An 18,498-nucleotide genomic window follows, 5' to 3' on the forward strand; every position below is an offset into this window, starting at 1 on the left:
AGATCAGATGAGAAAGAAGCACCAAACAACTTTGGTCTCTCTTTTGCTCTAGGAAAGAAAAACCAGTCACTTTTTACTTTTTACTTTTTTCTTTATCAATAATTGTGTTTCACAATTTGGATCACATCGTCGGCAACTTGGATGATGTCCAAACACCCAACAAAGCCAGTTCTTTGGAATATTCTTTGTTCTTTTACATTCCATCTTATTGCCTTCTTTATTATTTTACAATTGTTCACACTGGTTTTTCATACCTATTGCAATCATATTGTCACATAAAACATATCAAATCAGCACATTGCTTCATGCAAAGCCCAGTACAGTTAATGTGGTTAGTATCTCAGCCAAGCAATCAGCGCTTAATGTATCCTGCGCACACACACAATTCTCTCTCAACATTCAAAGGAAGACTAACAGTTTAACTCTTTCTCGTCTGCAGACACCCGTCCGAGCAGCCCTTCCGCTGTGGGGGTCCACCAGGGCCACACGTAACCGTCCCACAAGCAGCTCCCTGGTGTCCCTTGGCCCCCCCCACTAGGAAGCGTCAACCATGGGCTTTTATGGCTCTCTTAGGCACCGTGCACCTCTTGTGCACACACAAAAACTCTTTACTACTCTAACGCATGCGCGTCTTTTGACATCTGGAGCCTCTTACGCCTGTTATTTTAACTTAAATGATCTAGATTCTAGATTAGATTCACCGCCACAGGTTTGACCTTAGCAAACACGCAAACAGTTCACCATTTTAATTTAAACAAACAAACAAAACAACAACAAAAAGACTCTTACCTCATTAGTCTTTTATTGTTTGCGTGTTCGCCAGGCATTCACCTGCTACGGCTCTTGTCAAGGTCAGGCTTCAAGCCAATCCTGTTCGTGACGCCAATTTGTTGTGGAAACAAACAATGGTCTTCTCATATCTATCAATAAAGCTCAAGAAGCAGAGTTCCAGATGTCAAAATAAGACTTTACTGACCACAGCAACAAAGCCGAGATGACAGCCGCCGCATCTAATCTCTGTCTGTCGGGGCATCCACTTTTATATCTGTCTAAGCGAACCATATTTGGTAGTTCCGCTTTTTTATTGGTTATGCCTGTCTGGTTTGCAACAATTTATTACCAGCCCACCTGGTCCATTTTTAATGGTGGAATTTGGCCAGATCCGCCATTTTTTTAAACTTTTATTCTATGGCCTCCTATTGGTTGGAGGTGGTCACATGAGACATATATCAAAGTTGTTTACTTGTACCTCTCATATCCTGGAAATCACCCAAAGTTGATCGGGTTATTTAAGTTCACTGGTACAATCTAATGGAAGACACCAGTACTGTCCACTGGATGACCCCTTAAGACTCACAATCTGTATTAAGACATCCAGTATTGTAATAATCAGCATATTGATCAGTCTATTGATTACTTTTATAACCATACATAATATTTTAAGTAAGATAATACTATATTAAGTAAACAGCATAATATATAGTAAAATTACACAATAGTAACGCATTACTTTTTAATTTAGAATGAAATATTTGAGTTACTTTTTCTAATAAGTAACTCCAGTTACTGTGTTTCTCATGTATTGAGTGACAGCTCTGGTGTTGCCATGTTGAGAGAAATCAGGAGTAAGAACATGATCTTACTGTAGTTCTAGACTAAATATCAACATTATTTACTCATCTCATCTCACCTGCACTAAACACATTCAGTGTTCCTCACAATCAATAAAAACAGTGATATGCAAACTCAATATTATACAAACCTGCAATAATAAAATATGTTAATAATTGAATTAGGGCTGCACAATTAATTGAATTTCTAATCGCGCTCAAAGCCGCGATTACAAAAATAAATAATTAAAAATGCCCACTTGCATTATTCTGTGTGCTTAAGAGGTGTTTGCAGCGCGGGGTTTAACAAACTCAAACACACTGGATAAAAGACATGTTGTGTAACTGATAGTTGTTGTCACTCTGTTGTGTGTGAAACTTTTGGTATGAAAGGCCTTTTACATTTGCCAAAAATATATCTTTTTTATATTAAAAACATACAACCAAGCCCAGCCCAGATGAGAGAAAGTAACGCAAAAGTAACTTAATGCATTACTTTCCATAAAAAGTAACTAAGAAATGTTACTTCATTAGTTACTGTGTTAAGGAGTAACTCAATATTGTAATGCATTGCTTTTAAAAGTAACTTTCCCCAACACTGCTGATAATACAGCATAACGAGAGATTCACGAGCTATTTTTAAAGGCTGGTCATTATTGATCAGTAATAAAGGAGTTTGAGCGCAGCTCTAGGATTAAAATGGCATGTTTTCTGCAGTATCTGTCTCTAATGCGTTGTGTCTGTGTCTCAGGATTACCGGGAGGATGGCATGGATCTGGGCAGCGATTCCTCCAGTCGCTCCAGCTCCGAGTCCAACTCCAACAAGGTGACGCCCTGCTCCGAGTACAAGTCCTCTCCCAGTCTGGAGCTGGCCGGTCTGGAGGACTACGAGGAGGACGAGGACTACCAGCAGTACAAGAGGAGAGCGCTGCTGGACTGGGAGAGGGAGTACGCAGACAGCCAGCAGCAGGACTCCGGCTCGGTGAGCGGCCGCAGCCTGGCGGAGGAGCTGCAGAGCGTCAGAGCCTCCTCCGGACCCCAGCAGCTGAAGCAGAACACCAACTCCATCCGGCCCGCCGAGAGCAAGACGTCCAGCAAACCCGGCCTCGGACGGGAGGCGTGCAGTGAAGAATGTGTGGAGGAAAGCCAGCTTCCACCCATGGACTGGGCGGCTCTGGAGAGACACTTGGCGGGCCTTCAGTTCAGAGAACAGCAGAACCACAACCACGGCCTGATCCGGACCAACTCCACCAACGTGAGTCCACTCCTGTCTCTCTGCATGTTTAGCTCAGGATCGCTGGGGCTGAGGATCCATCAGCTCTGTTCTGCTTCAGTCTGCTTAGATTTGAAGTGTGGCATTTTATGGATGCTCAAATACTTTCTAGTATGTCATGTCTGATAGGCTGTGTTTAGGAAAATGCATTATGCAAACGTTTGAGAATGTAAGCAGTTGAAAAAACTGTAACATTACTCAGTACTTAAAGGTGTAATTACACTGTAACAAGGACACCTTAAAATAAAGTGTAACCCATATTTCTACTAGTAATTCAGTCTGCATTTGAGCAAATGTCATATAATCATGTCCAGGTTACATTTCACTGAAAATAACTGTAATATTGCAGTATTTGGAGGTGAATGTGACGGTATTTGGAGGTTAATCATGATAGTAATGTAAAATGGTGCTTTGTTTTTGTTATCTGAACTCTAGCTCTTTGATTTGGGGTGAAATACGAGGTGTGGATGTGGTTTGATTCTTGGTGACTAAGCAGTGTGCCTCGTATCAGAGCGTCACACACTGTAAACGCTCGTCTGCGGGTCTGAGCGCGATGTCATGCAGCACATTAGTGTTGTGTTCTTCAGTCTGGAGTGTGAGAGTTCATCCACATCTTCCAATGAGACACACTCCCTGTGTGTGTGTGTGTAGAGCTCAGCAGATGGCGCTGCTGCATTCGTGATCTGACCGTGCTGTTTCACACACAGCAGCATTCACAGGTTGTGTGAAGTTCAGAGATGTGCAGATCATTCTGAGCATGTGTGCTTTTAAATTGTTGATATGTGTGATAAAGCGATCAGATTTCTGAAAACTAGGAGGCATTTCTAGTTCAGCAGTCATTAAATCACTGAAATATTCAGAGTTGTTATATGCAATACTGTACGTGTCATAAATTCTGAATATCACTGTCATAGTGCTGTGATGAACTATGCTACACCAAAATTACATTGTGCCCCTAATTAAGAACTTTAACCTGGAACAGTCACCGTGTGCACAGGTGATGACTGAAAAACTCAATGAAGAATTACTGCAGAATTCAAAAACAGAAGAATCAGTTAATGGAATATTTTGAACAAAAAATGAAAATTAGCTGAAAACGTGCTCATCCTCAGATCATCAGAGATCAGGATGAGTGTGTTTCTTCATCAGGTTTGTAGAAATGTGTCTCTGCATCAGTGTCTCAGCAATGGATGCTCTGCAGTGAATGGGTGCCGTCAGAATGAGAGTCTGAGAAAAACATCACAATAATCCACACCACTCCAGTCCATCAGTTAACATCTGGAGAAGACAAAAGCTGAAACACATCCAGCATTAAGACGTTTTTAACTCAAATACTCAAAGTCCATAATCTATAATAACGCTTCCTCCAGTGAAAAAGTGCATCTGCTGTTTGTTTAGAGCTGTTGTGTCTTGTAAACGCTGCTTGATCTGCAGATTTCTCTCCTGATTCACACCAGAACACTTTTTCACTGGAGGAAGCGTTATTATGGACTACGGGACTTGTATTTTGGCCAAAAGCAACTTCAGCAATGTCAGCTGTACAGAAGAAAAAAGCAGCTCTACAGAAGACAATAGTGTAGTTATTCAGCTCAAATCAGTGCAGTGTTGTTTTATTAGGTTCAGGGTTGCCAGGTTTCACAACAAAACTTGCCCAATTGCTACTGAAAACTAGCCCAATCGTGTTACGAGGGGGGTCATCTGGTAAAAATCACGTCCCGGGGGTAAAATACACGTTTTTTTGGCGGGGTTCCACTGGTAAAGTTCACATTCCAGGGGCTAAATATCACGTTCTTGGGGTCGCTTCAACCCACAGACATGAAAAACAACCCGAGGCAACAGTGTTAAAGTAGCCCAATTCTGCGGGAAAACCGCAGCCTTGGCAACACCGGTTAGGTTCAGTGCAATTGCAAAGTTCATAAATAATGAAATACGCAAGGGTTAGGCTTGAAGCTGCTGTAGTCAGCGGCGGGGCGGCCTCTGTTGGTCAAGACAAACGTTACAGCCGTCTCTCTGCTGCTCGCTCTTCCTCACCACATTATCTATTCACTTTACAGGCTGTTTTGAATGTAGAGCAAAAAGCAGTGATATTTCTGAAAACTGGGACCTCCGGTCACCCTGTAGTGAGTGATGGTGTTGAAGAGCAGCTTCATCATGCAAACACACTGAGCTGAGGGACGATACAGCGCTGCAGGGACGAGGCGTTTCTGTGGGACAGACCCAGAAACCTGCTGCATTTGAGCACTTCTGCATCCATCGTCCTGAAGCTAACGGGCCTGTCCAGGTTCACTGCTGTAGGTCAGCGTGAGGTCAGTCATCAGCTGCGGTTCAGTGTGAAGAGGAACAGCACTGATTCAGAGTAAAGCACCTCATTCAGAACAGCAGCAGCAGACACAAACAGGAACACGAGCCAGAAATCCTGATGGAGTTCGGTTGTGAGCTCAGAGCGTCACATGGTCATTCTGTGGTCAAACGCCCCACTTCTGCATTTATTACACCGCACACATGGGAACATGAGGGAAGCTCAGTCAGACGTGGCCAGCAAAATCACACACAAAGATACAGGAAAAGAACTATGGTTTGAAATATCAGTCATTTTACTGTCAAAATTAAATAATCACTTCATACACCTTTAATGCACTTAGTGTTCGATGAAAAAATCTTCAGCCATATTTTCTCATTTCCATGCATCATTTTGGATAAACCTAGGGCTCTTTGATATAAACCTCATTATCTCTTTCTGGATAAAGTTTTTCTTCTTTTCTTTTCTTCTTGTTTCATGATTCTATTTTAATGATTTAATTACATTTGAATAAATCACAAAGCATGTCATGTTTAACAACTAATATTTTTTTTTTTTCTAAGCAGTACGATACTTCACAATAATAGGGCCTTTTTTAGATATTCTGGGTTAATGTTTTTGTTTTTAATTTAAGAGTTAATTCAAATTCATTTTTAAAAATGGCGGTAATTAAATAAAGGCATAAAACATTAACAGTTTAATTCAACTTTGAACATGAAATCCAATGACAATGTACCAATTCCTTTTATAACAGAGGTTTACTGTTAAAACATGGAAGAAAAATGCTGATATTCCTTAAAAAAAAATAGTGTAATAATTGTATTATTATGATGTGAGTGTGTGTGTATGACATGGAACTGCACTATTCTTTCACACAGAACATGCAGACTTCATATTTCAATAGCAGTGTTTGTGTTTTAATGTTCACAGACACTAGTTTGATCATCTAATGACGTCAACAACACTACTTTTTATTTATTCCTCTGCCTTATACTGTAAATACCATTTTAATGGCTGGATTCTGTGATTCATATATTTTTCCACATTGTGTTTTGGGGTTTATGGATGTTTGGAGAAACCCTACAGCGAGTCCCAGTCTCGTGGTTGACCACTAGACTAACCTAAAGACTGACTTCATTTATGATTTTTTCCCAGTTGATGACACCTCTGGAGCTGCCCAGAGGGAGATTCTGATCTGCAGACAGATCCTGTTCCTGAAGCGTATCTAAATAAACACAGCAGATCATCCAGACTGCTCTTCTGCTCCAGACCAGTCTGTGAATGAGCTCTAGAGAGCGAGAAATCACTCACAAACATCTTTCTAACAGTACAGCAGACTCTGACATAAAATCATATAGCTATCACTCTGCTCGCTCTAATAATATGTCTTAGATCGAAATGATCCAAACATATAATGCAATGCTGATGGAGAGATGAAGAAATAAGCGCTCCTCAGAAGATCATTCCTCTGCTGAGGAACAGTGAAAGTAAAGCTCCTCAGAAGATCCTGAAGATCAGATTTGAGACGCACTGATTTTTCTAGAAAATGATTGCTGGAGAATCAAGTAAAGCTGAGCTGCTTCAGTCCAGCAAGTGTTCATCTGGTATTCTGACGTTCCTACAATTACACTAAAAGTGCTTTTACTGGATAAAACACTCTGAACTATCAAAACCTGAGGAGATTGAGTTAGAAACAGTGATCATGTTGATTATGTAGTCTCACATTCACATATCAGATATGATACAGCAACTGATTCATTATCAGTCTTTCTTTCATCAATTTGTGAAAAACTGTGAAAGCATGTTATCTGAACTAGATTTGACAGAATTTCTACTTTTTAACCATGATTTAGACAAACTGAGATACTTTACTACAGTTCCTCTTACTGAAATCATTTCAGAACAAATGTTAAAAAGAGATAGTCTTGTCGTTCCGAACCTGTTCGAGTTTCTTTCTTCTATCGAACACAAAAGATGTGCAGAAGAATGCTGGTAACAAAACAGTGCTGGTCTCCATTGACTTCCACTGTATTTTCTTCTCAGACGTTGGAAGTAATGGCTACAGGCAGCTGATAGATTGCCAGCATTCTTCTGCACATCTTCTTTTGTGTGTCCAACAGTTTGATCTTGAGTGAGTGTGTGTCTGGACATGCCCTCACACACACTCCCATCAGTGCAGGATCCGTCTCGTCCTCGTCTCTCTCTCTCTCTCTGTGTGTGTGTGTGTGAACTCTTGAGATCCGCTGTGAGTTTTGTCGATCGGCTCTGGACTGCTGGACTGAATGAGTGTGAATGTGAGAGGAGCGCTGGGCTCGTCTGCTCGTGTCACGCAGGTAACTCATCACATGCTGCGCGTCTGTTTGAGTTTGAGTTTAAGGACTGACGGCTTCATTAGAGATCAGTGTTTCTGCTGGTTGTGTGTGTGAGTGTCTCTGATGTGAGGTTTGTCAGACATGTCTGCTCTCGTCTCTCAGTCAGTGTGTTCTGTTCAGAATCACACACAGATTCAGCACACGATACACGCGGTCTTTTCACTCCAAAATCAAAAGAACGAATTCTAACTTCTTTTTTGTTGTTGTTGTTTTGCATTGTAACATTATTTTCATGACAATTTAACACATTTTTCACACAAAATTATCATCTCTTTAATGCAACAAGTCTAGACGTTTCACTTTTTGGTTTGCAATTTTCATTCTCGGTGCTGAATTTGAATACAATTGCAATACAGTCTTTCTTTTTAAATAAAAGAACAAAACAATTACATTAAAAACACCTCAAAACATTAAAAACCCATTACATCTATTTATTTATTTTTTATGTAAAACTCTGTAAAGGCAGTAAATACAACTTAATTTCTAGCAATTATCATCGATTTGATTGCTCAGATACTATTTAAACTAAACTGAGCTAGACAATGACATCTCTGAATTCAATAATGAAATGCCTTTAACTGAAAATTGAGTGTTTAATCTTATCATATTGTTAAAAGCGCTATATAAATAAAGGTGACTTGACAGCCATAACAGAAATGCATTACCATTTAAATAATCAATTATTATTATTGTTATTATTATTATGCATTATAGTAATGACAATTTAAAATTTGTTTAAATGTTTTTTGTTTTGTATGGAAGCCTGTTTCCGCCACTGAATAAAAAAATTAAAAAGGTAATTGTGACTTTTTATCTAAAAATTCTGACTTTTTTCTCAGAATTGTGTGATATAAACTCGCAATTGCGAGTTATAAAGTCATAATTGCGAGACATAAAGTCTCAATTCTGAGAAAATAAATCCGAATCGCAATAACCGTTTTTTATTTTTTATTCAGTGGAGGAAACGGGCTTCTATAGTTTTGTGTTTAATTGTCATGAAAATAATTTCACAGTGCATAATCTGCTTCAATAGGCTTGATTGTCTTTGAACAGAATATAATGTGTTTTGCGAGTGTGAGCTGGCAGGCGTGTTTACAGCATTACTGAGCGACACACACACACACACACACACACACACTGGTTTCCATTTTTTGTGGGGACATCCCATAGGCGTAATGGTTTTTATACTGTACTTACTGTATGTGCTATTGTCCTACACCAACCCTACACCTAAACCTACCCCTTACAGGAGACTTTCTGCTATTTCAGATTCTCAATACACTCCATTCTGAGTGATTTATAAGCGTTTTGAAAAGTGGGGACATGGGGTAATGTCCTGAAAAGTCACCTTCTCCTTGTAATACCTGTCATACCCTTGTCATTATACACATCTATGTCCTGATTTGTCACAAAAACACACACACACACATGCACACACACACACACACACACACACACACACTAGTGATGTCATCAGGGCGAGCCAGCATGTGTTTGCTGTGGAAACGCATGACCTGCGGCAACACATTCAGCCTGTTTGTGTGTGTGTGTGTGTGTGTGTGTGTATCATGACTGGATGGTGATGTTGTGAATTGCAGGTTTGAGTCAGACTGAATTGCAGGACACACACACAGAATGATGTATTTATGTGATTATGTAGGGTGTGTGACGGTGGAAGGAAACACACACATGTTTAAGTGTTGTGTGTGTGTGTGTGTGTGTGTGTATGTGCTGGCCTGGTTTGGTATCTAAAAATAAAGTTTTTCCAGCATGAAACTCAAGCTGGCCACGTCCACACTGCAGTTATAAAGCCTTCACTCATTTACAGCAGTGACGCCTGCCTCCACCACACTAAACCTGCAGCGTGAACAGAACACACTGAAGGGACTGGAGGCATTTACAGGGTTATTACAGGTAACTAAAGCTAAAATGTAAACCTGGCTTGAAATAAAATATTTAAAATTCAACTTTTATTCCAGCTAGTTGCCATGGCAACATTTATCATTTGAATAAAACTAGAAATAAATACGAATAAAAAATAATACTAACTATAACAACTAAAACTTATAAAAATGACAAAACACAAAATTAAAATGAAAAGGGAAATAAAAAATAAAAACTGATTCAAAACATAATCAAAAAGCATGTCCAATCAATAAAATTAATTTTACCAATTTATTCATGTATTAACATTTTAACAACAATAGTGCCCTGTGAAATTATTTTTTATTGAATGATATTTAGAAATGCTGTGTTGTCTGTTTATGGATTCTGGGATTTATGAATGAATTAAAATATATTATTAAAAATAATGGTAATCAAATGAATGCACAAAACCTCAACAGTTTATTTCATCTTTTAAAATGTAATCAAATGAAAATTAACAATTCTTTTAATTTGTTGGCAAACAAAGTGCTAAACAGAGGTTTACTGTTCAAATTAAAATGAACAAGCGTCAGCCGTCACACACACACACACACACACACACACACACTCGAGGCGTCTCTGCTGAAGAGGTTTTTGACAGTGTTTCCTCATTATTTGCAGCTCTGTTGTTTTTGCCGTGCTGCTGTGAGTGTAGTTAAACATTCATGACGGAGCGCTGCGGAAATGTCACGCGTCTAAAAGCGGCTCTTCCCTGCGGTTCACAGAGAGAAAGCGCTTCACATTCACATCCGAGAGAGAGAAACACTGCAGAAAGACGAGCAGAAAACATGGCCATCATGTTTAGTAGTCATCACTAGTACTAGTGCTCATAGTGATCCGATCACTGAAGCCAGACAGAGATCGTCAGAAACACTATCAGTCCTGAATGCATCCCAGACTACAGGACAAATCCAGTTTCATTCAAAAATAGACTGTAATCATTTTGTAAACATTTTTTTAGTTCAATTTCCAACATAATCTAGATATACAGCATTAGCCTGTTCTAAAATCACTCATTATGTGAAATAAGATGATGGTGATTCTGCTGCACCTACACACAGCAAACAACAAACGCTTCCTCCAGTGAAGAAGTGTTCTGGTGTGAATCAGGAGAGAAATCTGCAGATCAAGCAGCGTTTACAAGACACAACAGCTCTAAAGAGATATGTGTCTGGATTTTGATGTGAGAGACGACAGCAGATGCACCTTTTCACTGGAGGAAGCTTTATTATGGATTATGGACTCATATTTGAGTTAAAAACGTCTTGATGGATTTGTTTCTTACAAACACGCAGGGTGAACTATTCCTTTAAATCATATCTGCTGCTCAGATCTATATTTAGACTACTGTAACTGTTCACAGCTCAAGACTGTGCCATTATGGTGCCTTTATATAATGCAAACACACACACACACACACACACATTCTGGAGCTCTTCCAGATCCTGCACTGAATCACAGGACACACACACACACACATTTCAGCAAACATTACACTTCCTCAGACGTTTTCAGGAGCAGGAATGTCTGATGTCTGATGAGCATCAGTTACAGATGCTGTGATGTCATCCTCTCATTTCACACACACACACACACACACACACACACATGTGCTGCTTTCTGCCTGAATCCCGATCACACACCCAACAGCACATAATCCAGAGAGAGAGGAGCCGATTATCCTCAGTCCTTTATGTCTCATGAAAGGGATTTGACAATCATTTAATGGCGAGAGAACAGTCAGATGAGCTGAGCGCTAATGCACTGTTCAGACAGGAAACAGGATATGATGTCATCGCTGCTCCACCTGACTGGCCAGCTTTCCCTCTGAAACACTGCAGGTGACGCACAGATCCATGTGCCTCGTCATCTCTGGGAATCTGGGCTTATCTTGTTCAGTGTTTCAGAGATGTCACACCATACATTTATAAGTTCTGAGATGACTTCCTTCTCACCGTTTGTCCATTTGTGCTAGTGTTGTCATTGCTTCATTTATTGATTGATTGAGAAGTATCAGTACTGAAGCCATAGATTAGACATAGCGATAGATTCCTTTAGCTTTGTCAAATGGAGAATCACAGTGACTTTGAGCTCTTCAGACGCACGAGGACGTTCTTCAGCAGTCGTGTTCTTGTGAGATTGAGGGTGTGTCTGATATGAAGGAGAGAGTTAATCTGGTTTATGTGAACTGAGGGCCAGATGGCACAGACAGATTAAACTCCCTCCTGTTATCCTGCGCCGCTCCAAGAGAAAGACTCGCGTCAGATACTGTGTCCTGCTTCAGGACCCGATTTATGAAGTCATTTCAGGAGGATTTTAAACACTAAACAACATACAAATATATGTCATTTAAATATATAGAACAAAAATATAAAACAAAACATGTGTTAATGTCAATGTTTGCCATTATAAGCTCAAGACTCTAAAAACTACACTGTGCTTTGAGAAACAATTGTAGAAATCAGTTGTTTTCTAAATAAAATCATGGTAACAGTGTTTACATTTAAGCTAACCCCTGTGAAAAGGAAGTGCACTTTATGTATTGAATGCACACTTATAGTGAACTCCAAATATTAAAAGTATATTTTTAAAAACTGTACTTGCAGATGATATTAATGAAATTAAAGGCCAATTAAGTGATTTGATGATAATCCAAACCAGGAACGTAATCCAAAAAGTCAAACCAGGGAAGCAAAACACTTCAACTCGAGCCCAGGCGCAAACATGACTCTAACATACTAAAACACGTGTAAAGTACTTGATTATAATTTTAACTGTAGTGTGTTATTCAATATTACATTTAAAATTAATGTTTACCATAAATGCTTTTCAGCACATTTTCACTACGCTTTAATTACGAGGTAATTATTAAATTACTAAAATACTTAAAGCAACCACCCTGCATTTATCTGCTGCAGTACACGGATCAATTCAGAATGACTAAACACAGCAGCATACACATGAGAAATCAAAACATTATTCTGAATGTGTGCGGAAACAACGTGAATGTGCTGAAATGTGTCGGTGCGTTGAGAGTGCAGAATATAACACATTAGACGTTCCATTCAGCCTGTATTTCACACAATGCCAGAGCTGGATTACATGTAATCTGGATTACTCAATCAGATTCTGAACATTACGTATTTGTAATTAGAGAATAATACATTTTAAAATGTTAAAAATCAGATTATAGTTACTTTTTACTGATTACATGAGTACATATTATTCACACAATGGCAGTAAATCATTCATAATTGATTGATTCTCCCTAATTCTTCTTTTTTCTCTTTTAAATATTTATTTCTCAAAATCCTGCTGTGTCATACCATTATCTTTTACTATATTCACAATATAGAATGGTCCAATATAGAATAAACCATTCTTCTGTTCTGTTCTGGAAGTCTGAAAAATCTATATTTTAAACTTGGAAGACTGTGTAATGCCATTGTTGTTTTCATGTGTATTGTTTGTTCATATAATGCAGGAATTCCCAAACATTTTTGTCAGCCAAACCACTTAAAATAAAATATTTAATTGAAATATCCCTGAGGATATTTCAGTAATTTAACAACACATTCGCATGTTTACAGTTCTCCGGTTAATGGTCACATTTGCATGCAGGTAAACAAGTCAAATATTTATGTGAAAAACACATTATTGTAAGAGACATTTGTTTGTATTTCGCTATAAAACTGACAGAATTTGACAGCTGAGGCTTTGGACTTTCTCTCAGTGCTCCCAATCCGGGCTATTTGCATGCGCAATAGGCTACAGAATATACTCTCAAAATATTATTAACTTTAATCTCGTAATTGCTACAAATTAATTAGCTTAATTTTGACTTTGTTCTCAAAATATTTTGACTTTATTCTTGTAATTTTAACTTTGTTCACAAAATATTTTGACCTTATTCTCTTCATTTCGACTTTATTCTCAAAATATTACGACTTTACTGTAATCTCGTAATTTTAGATTTTTTAGTTTTTTAAATGCTGTCATAATTTTTATTTCACAGTTTCTGATTTAATGAACTATTAGCTTTTTATCAACAAGTTCTTACACGAAGACAAGTTTGGGAAAACATGATGCAATGTAAAAATGGATTTTATGATGTTGAGAAAAAGAGGGGGTAATATATTTTCTTTATATATTTAATCAGTATGGAACATTTAATTGTAAGTTTAAAACAAGTTTGATTGTTAAAAACAAAAGTAATCTAAAAGTATTTAGATTACTTTACTAACTAGGATTTCCATCATGATCATGTAACCTGTAATCAGTAACCAATTACAATTTGTAAGTAATTTACCCAGCTCTGCACAGTGCGATGTGTGAGGACTCATGCTCTTCAGAAACACTCACAGAATATGAAGAAAACCCACACTGCAATGAATAATTCACTGAAACACACAACGTGAGTCTCTGCTCTCTCTGGAGTAATGGTTTTCTTGACACTAGCGCTGTTTTGGACTGATTGTTTGAATGCTTACTGGATCATTGGACTGAAAGCTTTACCTGGAGTTTAGCAGCTTAAATGATCTGATTGCAAACAGAGAAGTGAAATCGGGTTATAGAGTTAGAATAGAAATTGTGCTTCACTAATTTATTTGCATTATTTGTGTTAAATTACTTTAATGTGTTAAGGATTTTTAATTAATCCCATGTGTTAATGTGTTAAAGTTGACAGCCCTAATAGTAACATGTAGCTAATAATTGCATTTAATATAAATTTAAATTCTTATACATTTTTGTTTAATTGCAGTTAACATGCAGTCAAGTCTGAAAACTACCAGGAATTAATATTAGGTGTTTCCAAATGTTTGCTTTTGAGATGTGTTTGTGATATTTTGAATGCAGTGCTTCATTTTGCAAGAGATGTGAGGCATTTTGCATTTTGCATATAAAGTTTTGAAAAAAAAAGAGGCAACGTTTTGTAAATGAGTAAGCAGCTGAAAAAAACTGTAAATTCAGTTCTAAAAAAAATGTAAATAATTGGTTTTCATGTTTTGTGTTTGCATATGCAAGCAGGCCGCAGGGCAGAAACAGCATCCTCATGCAGAAAGACAAATCATTTACAAACAAACTGAAGTTACTGGATTGTGTTTAGAGAAGTGTGTGTGTTGACACGTAGTAACAGTTGCCATCAGCTGTTCACTGTTAAATGTATTGTTTTACACACATGCAAACGAAGGACCCAAATGGCACCTGTTTTGTAGAATTCGAGTTAAACATTTGCTTATACACATTTTTGTGTGTGTGTGAGAGTGTGTGTGTGTGTGTGTGCAGTGAGGAATGTGTGAGGAGTTGACAGAGCAGTGTGTGAATGGCAGTGCTCTGTCTCAGGAATTCTTTAGCTGCAGGAATGTGCCACAGAAAGCCTCTTTTCTTTTCAGTGCTTCTCCTCCCACTGCTTTTCTTCACTCTTTCCTTTCATCCCTCCTCCCTCTCTCGATCCGTGGGACATCTCCTCCCCCGCTCCGCTCTGAAAGGTCACTCCTCCCTCTCTCTGGTCTCTGGCCCCGCCCCCGTCCGCGTGTCCTGCGCTGTGATTGGCCGGCGGTGAGTAAGCCCTCCCGGAGCCCCACCCTGGGTCCCCTCGTATCGCTCCCTCTCCGTGTGCAGAGGCTGTGGATACAGACGTGTGTCGGGTGGGACTCCTGTGTTTCTCCTGCGGATCTATTCTAGAGGATGCAGTGAGAGATGGTGCACCAGGACAGCTGCTCCTATCAGGTAGGATCAGATGAGGAAGACCATCACAGGGGGGAACGAGATCTTTCTCTAGGATCTGATCTTTTGCTGAAGGCTCTTGCTTAGATGTTTCTCAGGAGAAAAGGCCACACAAATCTCATTTTCATGGCACGATTGTGAGATGTGCTGGTTTGACACGTCATGAGTCAGTGTGTCAGTGCTTTGCCCGTGAGGATATATGGACATGTTCAGGTGACTAAGTGTGTGTGTGTAGTGCTGGTGTGTGTGTGTGTGTGTGTGTGTGTGTGTTAAGTCTCATAACCTCAAGAGAAGTGCCCCACTTTATTCAATAACACATCAAACACACACACACACACACTCCACATCACTGTCGTCAGTAAATCACTTGCATTGCTCATTAAAGCCATTAAAGATAAAGTAATTAAAGATGCTTGAGCTCATGGTGTATTGTGAATATAGTCAAAGGTCGTAAGAGATGTTTACTGCATAATGACATTGATGAGATTTTAAGGACCAGATCTATTCATTTTTTAATCAGAGCTGTCTGTTCCTCTGATTGCACTTGTGTTCTGTTGTCATCTATAAGTCTCTGGCTTATTTCTTCTTAAGATCTGTGTCACATTAGAAGATGGTTTTTACTGCTTATACTGGAGGGTGGATGATGGGCAGTATCTCAGACTCGTGTCATGTTTGCTTCAGGAAGTGTTTTTCCTGATCTGTGTTTAAACCGAGTGAACACTTGGATTTTTATTCTGGTGCGTGTGCATTTATCTGGAGGTAAAGAGAGGAGCTGAATAACACAGAGAGAGAGAGAGAGACGTGTAACAGAATGGTCAACTTTCCAGAGGAAAACATTTATAGACATTTGTTTTAGGAAGGAACAACATCAGGATGAGTTTGAGAGAGAGAGCAAGAGATTTAAAAGAGAAGATAAACGAGTGTGAGAGAATTTATGTGAAGTGAAGACATTTATTTAAATGAATGCTTTAATAACTTAATTTATTATTGAAATTAATGGTCTTATTCATCAAGAATGCATTCAATTGATCAAAAGTGCCAGTAAAGACATTTATAATGTTACAAAAGATTTATATTTCAAATAAATGCTGTTCTTTTGAACTTTCTATTCATCTGTGAATCCTGAAAAATAAAATGCAGAGAGCAGCGTGAGACGGAATAACACACACAGCACACGGCGCTGACAGCATGAGCATATGCACAACACACACTGACAGACGAAGCAGACAGAGAGGAAGGAAACAGGAGAGACACACAGAAGGGAAAAGAGAGGAATCAGAGAGGAATCAAACCTGAAACAGTGTGTGCATGAGAGCGGAAACACCGCATCAGAGAGCAGAGATATGACACGATAGCAGCAGGAGAGCTGAAGACGCGCAGGTGAGGAAATAATGTGTGTGTATGGGGACGGGGCCCAATCCTCCAGGGGCCCCTCGATTAGGCCGGTATCCAGGCAACCGCCCGCATGGAGACGACTGGTGCCGGCCTGTCTGTGTCTCTGCCTCACACACACACACACACGCATTATTTACACCTCACTGTTCCCAGTACAGCCTCACACACACTCGCTCTGTCTCTTTCACATGCAGAAAAACCTCTCTCTCGTTATTTAATCATGTATCTGTGTGTGTGCATGACACAACCTTCAAATTTGTGCTAAATATTTTCCAGAATATATATATAAGTATGTTATTCATTTTTAATGTCTGTTTCTGTATTTCTCAGATGACTGAGGGTGTGGTCTGTTCTGCTCCATTAGTCTCATAATGTGTAGTTTGACAAAACACTCTCCCAGAAACACATCAACTCAGAAATAAAAATACTTGCATAAATATGCAAATAAAAAAATACATTTAGAAAGAATAAATAAATACAGAAACAGATACATTTTAGATTGAATATAGAAATGCATAAGAATGCATGTAATACAGAAAATAATTTGAAAAGGTAATTGAGGTCAAATCATTTCACCAGTACATTTTGTGAAAACGGTGTTATGTGGCTGTTTATACCTCTGTGATCTGCTGGATTGAGATCTGTGTCACTGTTACAGTAGTGCAGTGCACTGTTATGAACAGAAAAGAGGAAAGAGAGAGACAATAGAGGAATAAACCTCTCTGTGTGTGTGTGTGTGTGTGTGTGTGTGTGTGTGTGTGTGTGTGTGTGTTTCTATGTAAAGGTAGTTTTTTTTTGGTCAAACAGAGTTCATTAGGCCGGTCACGTGTTTGGTGTTTACTGTATTATTTATTAATTTGAGACTGTATTAAGGAGATGATCTATAGTAAATGACATTAGATGCTCTGCATACTGAACCAGCCTCAGTATCAAACTCTGTTCAGTGGTCAGTTAAGGGTGCGTGTTGACAAAAATGATATCTCAGTATTTCCTGTGATTGTGCTGATAATGATAATTAGACCATGTTTTGCTGTGTGTGTTTGTGTGCTGGTTTCGGCCTGTCGTGATCAGCTGACTTCTACATTAAGGGATTATATTTGTCACTTTGAACTGATTTCCAGCAGAAGGTTTACCTTCATAAAAACAAATTTGCCTGCACTTTGGATGTTTTGTCAGCCTGAGGACGGTTGATTCAGCAAAACATTGCTCATTTATTTATTTTTGTGATGATGCAAACTTTTATTAAACATTTATATTTTTACCTTTATAAGAGCAGTTTTCCAATTAAATGTATGCACCATTTATCTCCAATACATTTAATCAGTTAGAATAGTAAGACACTGTAGGTCTTTATCACACTTCCGCGTTCGAAAAGCGGAAGATTCAAATCGTAGCGTAAAAGAACCTCTATCAGTGGCTGTGCCCATAGCACCACATTGTTGTGGATTATTTATGTAGAATTCAGCATTTATACGTCTTCTTAAGACACCAGTCTCAGTTTACAACAATTAATTGAGCATTATGAAATGAAGGAATATGTTGTCACGATATCCCGATGCGTATTTCATGACTTAAACAGGAGCGCGAGAGCCATTCACTGTAAAGCCATGCACTGTAAAAAAAATTCCGTAAAATTTACGGTAAAAAAACAGCAGCTGTGGTTGCCGGAATTCTACCGTAAAATATACGCTAGCAACATTTTAGGTTTTATGGTTTTAATTTAAATTTACAGTTAAATACTGTAATTTCATTAACTGATATAATGTTAATATACCAACCTATTTAAGTACTGTACCTTTGAAATACACTGATAACCACCAAATGCAGGCGATGAGAAAGTCACATGATGAACCAAAGCCCATCACAAGCAGCTTTTAAATAATAACATATATAGAA

The 18,498-nt window shown here is 38.7% G+C and overlaps 1 protein-coding gene across 6 annotated transcripts in view; it reads left to right on the forward strand.

The window, feature by feature from the left end:
* schip1 (schwannomin interacting protein 1) overlaps window positions 1-18,498 on the forward strand; it is a 193,356-nt gene that overhangs the window by 156,990 nt on the left and 17,868 nt on the right. For 3 of the 6 annotated variants that reach the window (XM_058799507.1, XM_058799508.1, XM_058799509.1), the window contains one exon: window positions 2,362-2,865. In XM_058799507.1, the coding sequence (XP_058655490.1) occupies window positions 2,362-2,865 (504 nt within the window). Of the gene's footprint in view, window positions 1-2,361; window positions 2,866-7,428; window positions 7,516-15,073; window positions 15,211-15,260; window positions 15,421-18,498 lie in introns of those variants that run through there. The other 3 variants (XM_058799512.1, XM_058799513.1, XM_058799510.1) reach the window with 3 other exon arrangements.

This window comes from Onychostoma macrolepis, chromosome 15 (genome assembly GCF_012432095.1).
Source record: "Onychostoma macrolepis isolate SWU-2019 chromosome 15, ASM1243209v1, whole genome shotgun sequence".
Classification (NCBI taxonomy): domain Eukaryota; kingdom Metazoa; phylum Chordata; class Actinopteri; order Cypriniformes; family Cyprinidae; genus Onychostoma; species Onychostoma macrolepis.